Genomic DNA, 9433 nt, shown 5'->3' on the forward strand with positions numbered 1-9433 from the left:
CAAACAATAAAATAAAATAGACCTGTAAGTGACTTGAAACAGGGAGCCAAGAGTGCCCTGACTTCTCACTTTACAGCCTTCCATGGTTCATAGAGCTAGTTTTTCACAAAGGGGATACATGAGCAATGTTTCCTGGTTGACTGTTTCAAATTTAGAGTGTATACACTCTTTAGGGTGGCTTTAAAACTTGCTTAGACCTCTGATCACCTAGAAATCTTTGTTTCCCATCTCATTCTCTTTCACATTAGAGGAATCCTCTACTCCAACTTCCAACAGGTTTTATTACAATGTTGCTCAAGAACATTGAGCTCTATATACCTTTGTTTTCTATTTCTATAGTTCACTGGTCTCCATCTCAACATTTGTCCAATGTGCCCTTTGAATCTTCCTGTAACTAATCTCAATGTCTTCTGGACCTTTCTCCAAAAATTCAGTATAAACTACAACCCTCTAGCCAGCCTAGGTTCTAGAAATTCACACATTTCAATTTCTTTCTGTCTGCATAAAAAAACTGAACTTTATTTATTTATTTTGCTATTTATTTCATCAAATATGTGTCCTCATCCACACACATATTAGTAGGTTCAGGGACTATATTTTTTCTCCAACTTTTTTTTTTCAGTTTGTCCTTATTCAAGACTACTTTAGTTGACTATTTCATATATTATTGAAATTATGAGTTAATTATTGCATAAGTAACCAGCTCAATATTGCCATTTTCAAATGGGTAAAGTGATAAACCTGTAGGACTCTAGAATCAAGTCAGCAAAGCCTTGATCTTCTGTGTAACCCTCTTCACAGCCTCCTTCACTTCCTTATTGCGAAGGGTATAGATAATAGGGTTGAGGAAAGGGGTGAGAAAAGTGTATACCAAGGCAATAAGCTTGCCTCTGCCCTCAGCTCGAATCTCCGGTGGCCCTACATAGACAATGAAGGCAGAGCCAAAGAACAGTGTCACTACAGTTATATGGGAGGAACAGGTGGAGAAGGCTTTGGCACGGCTGGCAGCTGAAGGCAACTTCAGAACAGCTTTCACAATACCTCCATAGAGTCCCAAGATGAGGACAAGATTGCATGTATTGATCATGCCAATCACTGCAATATAAACCTGAGCATGCCAGCTTGTGTCCACACATGCCAACTGCATCACTGGGCCCAGGTCACAAAAGTAATGGGCTACCTCTTTCAAGCAGTAGGGTAATGTGGCAGTGAGACCAGCAGGTACTAGGGCAGCTGAAAAGCCAGCTACCCATGTACCCCCAACTAGTCGTAGCTGTACCTGTCTGCTCATAAGTACATGGTAGTGGAGTGGGCGACAGATGGCCAGGTAGCGGTCCAGAGCCATGACACCTAACAGGTAGCACTCAGTCATGCCCAAGGAATGGAAGACATACAGCTGGACGAAGCATGCAGCCGATGGGATGGGTGAAGGTCCATGGAGCAGGGTATGTAGCAAGGTGGGCACTGTGGTGCTGACATACCAGAGTTCCAGGAAGGAGAGGACACTGATAAAGAAGTACATGGGAGTGGACAGCCCTGAATCAGCTTGAACAAGGACAATGATAAACAAGTTCCCTGCAAGTGTCAGGAGATAGATGCACAGGGTTCCAAAGATTGCAAGATGTTGGAGGGTACCAGTTGGAGTGAACCCAGCAAGGATGAAAATTTGGGTCCAGGTGTAGTTAACATGATCCATGATTCCTGAGAATGAGAGATAAAGGCACCAAATGAGCAGTGTTAGGCTTTTTACATCTCGAGTGCAAAGACTAGAAGACACAGCTAAGAAATAATTTATAATCTATCCAACCCATTCCCTCTAGTCTATAAAAGAGGAATCAATACTAGAAGACATAAGTGATTTGCACAGTATCTGTCACTGACAGGGATGACATAGTTCTGGTTCCTTAATCCACAGACCAACATTTAGTGGACTATGGCAGCAGAGCCTTAGGCCTAGGATTTCTCCTTTCTGCTAAACAAACAAACAAAAGCAAAAAAAAAAACAAAGAAAAAAACAACAATGAAAAAGCAAGAGATAGGAAAATTGTCTTTCTCATTCTCTTACCATTCCAGGTGAAATGTTCCCATAATACTTTGAAATAATGGCCCTTACTATGTACTGGCTTCAACAACCAGGGTGCAGCAGGAAAAGGAGACTTACTTTTTTAAACAGCTGAATCTCTTGGAACTTATCAAAAATTCTCATCAAAGGTTGAAAGAGGAAAGGATGGACAAAAACCAAAGCTGTCTTGGGAGCATTCCACAAAACTTAGATCTTTGGGACAAGATGAATAATCAATGAACTGGAAGGATTTTTTTTTTTTTCTGGGAGGAACTTACAGGAGACAAACTTCAGGATTCTGCAGGGGATAGGGAAAAGGGAGACAGTATGAAGCCAGGCTCTGGGAGGTGTGCCCGGAGGTGCTGAGGTAGTACACATAGCACCTTCTTTCAGGAATTGCATTTCTAAATTTGTTTTATCAGCAACTCAAAGCAAACCTTGGTCCAGACCACTGTTTTCTCTTTGTTTCAATTTCTTCGAGTGAAGAAGTTTAAGTTAGAGGTTCATGAAGCTCCTTGTAAGTCACTAGTCTGTGTTTATCCAGTCGCTGATTGATGTGTGTTGGGTTAGCATGGAGATAGATAGTCTACGTTAACATCCCTAGAGTACCACTCCCATACTCCAAGGGACATTATGAAGGAAAGGTGAAAGCTGTTCCCTACTCTTCTTTAGCCACTCTTACCTCTTCTGTGCCACCTCCAACCATTACCTCACTGCCCTGGTTACAGTAGAACTAATCTCATCCTTATTGGTATCATTTCTATTGCAAGACCCTTTACTTATAGTCCGTGCTCCTGGAAATGCAGGTCTCCCACAACACCTTAATGAATGTTCCCTGGGGCTGCTATGACTACATTTCAGAATGGATCCCCCTGGACCAAAGAGTTAGGCTAGAGAAGTGAGTCAGATGAGGCATGTTTCTCAATCAACTTAGCCCTGAAATCTTCACGTTGGAGTTCTGAAATCCATTCCTAGGGATATTTCCTGTTTCACAATGACCATATAACACACCATTAAATAAACAATCCAATTCTCATCTCCTCATTTATGCATGGTGAGTAACAACTTGGGTAACCCAGAAATGGATTGCCTCTTAAATCCCTATTGGCCAGGAGATTTGTCATTGTTTGCCACTATTAGCCTAACAACCTAACCACATAGGAACCATCCTTCTATGCTGAACACCTGCAGCTTCATCACCTGGCACTACAGTGGCCACCATTAGTTCATTGTTCCAACCACAGCTTGCCAATATTTAAAATACTATTCCAGGTTTTATTTTGCTTTTAAAATTATTGGTTTAAATGTCGGGAGCCGAATATTGTGCTATTAGAGGGTTTCTCGGGGTCCAAAGCTCCGGCGCTCCAGTCTACATTGTATTGCAGATGCTAGCTGATTTGCTGCTGAATGGCATAGCCTCAGTGGAGAATGTCCCCTAGTTTTGCATCTTTACAGAAATAAGCATTTGAATATGCCTGCACCAGGGCAAAGGGCAAAGTCTATGTGATGAGTGAGAACAGATAGTTAGGAGGTATCTGGAGGAGAGATGGTAGAGAGATCTGCTGATAGGGTCTAGGGAGATGGAAGAGAAATGGTCTCCGGGTCAGGAAACAATGGTTAGATTACAGCCAGGAAGATGCTGAATAAAGAAGAGATTCCAGTTTTGCAGCATGGAACTGAGAGCTCTCTAAAGATGGCAAGATGCCTGTGTCTAGTCTTTATCTCCATTGGGTTGCTAGGAGTTTCCAAGTCCACGCTCCCCCACTCAGGCCAAACCTTGTGGCTTCTGTGGTCTGGGGCTGAGACATTCAGGGCCATGGCATTTATGTGTTTTGTGAATGTGTGTGCCTATGTTTATGTGTGCAGGCATGCAGGTGTCTACAAAGGCCAGAAGAGGTCATCAGATCCTCCGGAGCTGGAGTTACAGGCAGTTGTGAGCTGCCGGAGATGGGTGCTAGGACTTAAATTCAGGTCCTCTGTAAGAACAGAAAGCATTCTTAACTGCTGAGTGATCTCTCCAGCTTCTTGAAATACTATTCTAAACACAGTATTTTAAATCCCCATCAGCAGGATTGCTACCAGTACTCAATTCAGTCCACCATTTTACCCTGGACACTTCAATGAGACAAACTTAGTATTTCACAAAGTATTTCTACTCTTATTTTCTTCAAAACTCCTTATATCAGTTTCTGAGTTTTAATCTCAGCTCAGTATTAGCTATCTCCACATGTGTACTTGGTTAGATTCAGAGCCCAGAAGAATAACTAGTTAATTGTGGTTACCCATTGAGTTGAAGCATTTGACTTATTCATTGATATAACGGTACTTTTAGAAAAATTCAGAGCAAAAGACATGTTCAAAGTAGTTGTTAAATTCACCATAAGAGAGGGGAATAATATATTATATTAAGAAAAAGGTAGCTCATAAAGGGATTGGTCTTGTGGAACCACAGGAGTTTTGGTGAGAGTCCACCCCTCCTCCCAAATAAAAACAGTCTAGATAGGAAGCCATTGAAGATAACTCTTAAATCATGATAGGAATTTCTCCACAGTTGATGGCCTCTGGTGGGGGTAAGTTGGGGAAGGACTCAGATTTCTTAACAGGCTGGTTACTGGGAGCTTGACCATGCTCCATTGAGTGTACCAGCAACACAGAATACAGTTAGAATTTGTTTCTTTCTTCTTTTTTGTACTGGGAGGACGTCATAAGCATGGGAGTGTAGACCTGGGAGGACTGGAAGTGAGTGTGAAACTCGCAAATAATCAATAAAAATGTTATGCTGGAAAAAGAAAAACAAAACAGATCACATTAAGTGGAGAGAAAATTCTAAATGCCTGAGACTGGAAAAGCGTCCTGTGGAAAACAGCATTGGAGAACAAAGCATTAGACTCACAGTGCTTCTGAGTGCGAATAGACCTCAAGGATGGGTAGCTTTTATATCCTACTTCCTCTGAAATACCCAACTATTCACTGGATTAGATACCTGCAGCAGTCTTTCAATGCAATGCTGTATCTTCTACAACCCTACCCAAGGTGCCATGGTTTATCCAAACCCTGAAATTAATAATGGGGCTACTCAAAGTAGCAGTGATAGTACTCCTTACCTTCACATCACACTTGTCCTTCTGCATTCCTGTTTTGCCAGCTAAGTTCTGAGAAGAATTGCCACAGAATTCTACATTTGATGTGATATCTCCTTTTGCATGTCTGAAAGCATGTTAGTAACTGAGTGGATTATACTTTCAAACCCCGTGTCTCTCAGGGTATTATTATTCAGAAACAAATGCCTGATCATAGAAGTAGGAGACGCTATATAGCATCACATAGAAGAAGAATGTATGCTATCAAGTTGTAATCTGGAGCAAAGTATAGCTTTTCAAATTATCTATATAAAAATCTTAAGTGGGACAGGACATAATATATACAAAATTTAATAGATCATTAGTAAATTTTCAAAAAATAGCACATGCCCATGAGAAATTAGAAGTGAATTAATGAATGCTTTATAAGGTTAGGGACATTGAAGAAGAGTGAAAAGAAGAATCATGAAAGCCAGAGATGGTAGATGAGTACAAGCAAACTGTTTTCTGGACACAGTAGGGTAGATATACAATGAACTCACTTCACTTATGACAACATGCATAAGACTTGTATAAGATCAGGAAAGAATAAATCCCAGCATGGAGAGGAGAGGTAAGCATGAAGTCCTATTCTTAGCTGAAGCTATTGGCAAATGTCATCTCTGTGGGCAGGGGAGAGTCAATTTTAAGAGTATCCCCCCCCCACCCACCCACATAGGTTCACCAAGCTTCAGTTTAAGACCACATACCCAAGGATATATAGGCAGTGCAAATAGAACTTAATGGCTTTAATTTTTTTTTGAAAGAATAAAGATGATACAAAGTAAAGTTGAGTAGAGAAGTGGAGGAGATCTGGGAGGATGGGGGAGGGGTGAATGAAATCAAAATACGTTGTAGGAAACTTGCAAGCGCTAAAGAAGATGAGGAAAACATCACAGGTTTATAAATGATTGTGAACTTCTATTCATCTAAAATCTTATCATGCTGTATTTATAAATAATGTTATTTTAAAATTGCTCCATAACGTCTACAAAAAGGCATCAGGTGCAGTTCAAATGTACCTGATAAACAGGAAAATGATGTGTCATGGTCATAGTTCATTCCACAAAATAACTGAGCAGGTTTGCATTCATTGTCCAAGGTTCTTACTAATCGCACCTTTCTTGGCTACTTACTGTACTAGGGTTAGGGCAAAGTACAAATACCCTGCATGAGGAGTGCTGGGCTTACTGCAAGTGCACTGTGAGTGATGTATTCACTTTTAGTGCTGACCTCTTTATACTGTCTGTTCTACTAGAGTCATCCAGATCCCACCATGGGAGGAGTGGCCAAGAGTTAGCATGAGTATTTAGCTCTATACATCACATTAAGCACTTATAAAATATGATGCCATTTGTGGTACAAAATATATAGTCACTTCCTACCAGAGCCACTATCTGGGCACTCAAAGGGTATGTAGAGGGGATGATGATCCAGTAACATTACACACAAAGCATATAAAAATTATGTGTATAATTTGAAAAGCACTGTGTAAAAATAGCCTCAGCTTCATGTTATAAAGGGAAAGACCCCAAGGAGGTTAAGAGATAAAACCATTGCACAATGAAAGGCAATGGTAGTTAGGAGTTGTGAATGGATTTGTGAGAGGCATTTTCTCTTGATAGGGTTAAAGGATAGTAATATAAAGTCTGCCAAGCTTATTTGATTTTTAAAAGTTTTTATTTATTTGCTTATTCATCCTTCTTCAAATTTAAATGAATAAAAATTCATCGTGTAGTATTCATTGCTTCCCTAAGTTGACTGACTACTTCCAGCTCCACAGCAGATATGTAAGCACCCCCTATCCTACCATGGAGCGTGAGCACCATAGGAATGGAAGCCCACAGAGTTAATAACTAAAGTGATGCAAGCCACTGCCAGGACAAACAAGTCCCAGTTCTTTAGTGCTGATGACACAGAAAACAATTCCTTTGAAATTACAATCGGTAACCAATGTGAAGTTAGAGGCATAAGTAGAGAGGGTGGGGGTCTCAAACAAAAGCCAGAAAAATGGAGTACTGCACAGTACTGTACCCAGCACTGAAAGAGCATAGGGTTAGTGATCATGTCAGAATCCTCAGGTTACATAAGGAGGACTGTGGACACAGCTTGGGAGGAGATGCTTCATTGGAATTCCTCAAGTATCCTGCATAAGTCCCAACAAATGTGAGCTATGTGTACAACTAGGCATTCTCAAATAAGCAAATCCTTCTTGCAGAAATGGATGTGGGAAATGTTGGAAAATAACTTTTATGTTGTTCCTAAGATCCTATTACTGCACCCATTTTACAGATGAAGAAAATTAAGGCAGAGATTTTAAATATATTGCCTAAGGTCATAAAGCAAGTGAATATTAGAATTAACATTTGAACCCACACAGGAAACATTCACTCTCTTTTCTAATCACCACTGTGAGATAACAAGATCAATTTGTTTACTGAACATTCTATATTCACTAGAATTTCATACTATTCTGTTAAAGATGTTTTAAGGCAAAGAGAAGTCAGAAAGCAGGTATTTCCCCCCCAGTAAGTAGAAAAAAAAAGGAGGGGCAGATTTTGAGCAATAAATTTCCTTTCTTCAGTATATTCAAAATATGCTCTCCTGAGCCTGGATCTGATAATGCTTTTGAAAATGTTTCAATGCTAGAATGGAAACTTCCTCCCTTAGAAGGAATGTGAGCAGCCTTCCCTGCCAGCCACTCAGATTTCACACAAAGTTGAGCCTGAGGTGACCCTGTTAAGGTCAGCTAGACATCTGGATGACATCTGGTTGAATCTGGCTCTTGAAGGCAATTCCAGTCATCCTTCTAATTTTGTTGTGACAATAGTGAGACAATAATCCTTAGTCAGTGGGATATGATGAAGGTTTTAAAGTGTATTTTAGGCTAGGCATGATTTTACAGTTGTTGTTAAGCCCCTAATAGACTGAAGCACTGTACTGTGAGTTTAAGGCCTATTATCTGGTATACGCAGTGAATCTCAAGCCAGTTGGGATACAGGTTCAACTCAACTCATACACACACACACACACACACACACACACACACACACACACACACACACACACACACACAGTACACACACATACACACACACACACAGTACACACACACACACACACACACACACACACACACACACACACCTGTGTGTATACAGAAATAATAATCACCAACCCTGATGTGGGGAGTGCTCAATGTATTAATTGCTTTGATTTTTGTAGTGGGACAGATGTAAGAAAGAGAAAAACGCCACACATTCACAGTGCCTTGTCTCTGTCACTCTAATTACCAGACCACACCTAAGTGGGTATCTGGTGGCTCAGAATTCACAAACCTCTGAAGTGTGGAGGCTAAAGGGAACAGTATCGTCAGACTTTTAGCACAGGATGGGGCCTGACACAACAGATTTGTGTGGTGTTTCCCTTTGTATTGTGTACATGCACACCTTTCCTGCAGCACCCACAATGCCTTTCTGCTCCTCCTGTAAAGTATGGCTTCAAATTCATTCCAAGAAAAAAATATCCACAATACTGAAAGAGAGCTCGTGCTCAACTCCACTGTCCTTGGCCCATGAGAGACGAGGTGAGTAATTCCACTCTGCAGCCTGAAAGCTCTGTCACCCTCAGCTGGCTCTGGCACTGTGAATCAAGATTACTAGACTGGTCCAGCTGGGAGCTCTCTGCTCCATGTGAATGTGCACACATGCTGTCATTGTATTGTTTCTGTCACCCTTGTTTTCTGCACTTTAAACTCTCTGTTGGGATCATGGTTTGAAATAGAGAGGCTGCTGCTGGCTTTAGTTGGCCTTACTTCTCTGTTGTCACGCCTGTTTAGTTCATCCGCTATGCTTTAGGATTTGTGAATTCTGAGCTGTCAGCTACCTACTCAGAGCTGGTCTGGTAATTAGAAGGACAGAACTAAAGTCTTAACAGGGACTAAGCACTGGGTGAATGTGTTTCACTTTTCTCAGTTCAAAAATAAAAGTCATAAATTCAATTGAAATATTTTCTCTATACAAGTTTTTAATCTGTGGTGGCATTTCTTCATTGGAAAGGATTAGGGGGAGGAAACCTCTTTTCCCTCTACTGGCTTCACCTTTGACAGGTGTAAGAGAGTGGGTCTATGCAGCAGAGTGAGTGCTAAACTGAGTGGCAACCTTACTGGCATTTATTTTGACTCTGCAAAATGATGAACAAACCAGTTGATTCTTACTTTTGCCCGGCATGTGGGTAACACCAAAAGAGATCA

At 40.9% G+C, this 9433-nt stretch overlaps 1 protein-coding gene across 1 annotated transcript; it reads right to left on the bottom strand.

Moving 5' to 3' along the window:
• Positions 1-757: 757 nt before the first annotated feature.
• LOC100750962 (olfactory receptor 6N1) lies at positions 758-1696 on the bottom strand. Its single transcript, XM_027419046.1, has one exon. The coding sequence runs from the start codon at positions 1694-1696 to the stop codon at positions 758-760; it is 939 nt and encodes a 312-aa protein (XP_027274847.1).
• Between the last annotated feature and the right edge of the window lie 7737 nt (positions 1697-9433).

This window comes from Cricetulus griseus, chromosome 5 (genome assembly GCF_003668045.3).
Source record: "Cricetulus griseus strain 17A/GY chromosome 5, alternate assembly CriGri-PICRH-1.0, whole genome shotgun sequence".
In the NCBI taxonomy this organism is placed as follows: Eukaryota; Metazoa; Chordata; class Mammalia; order Rodentia; family Cricetidae; genus Cricetulus; species Cricetulus griseus.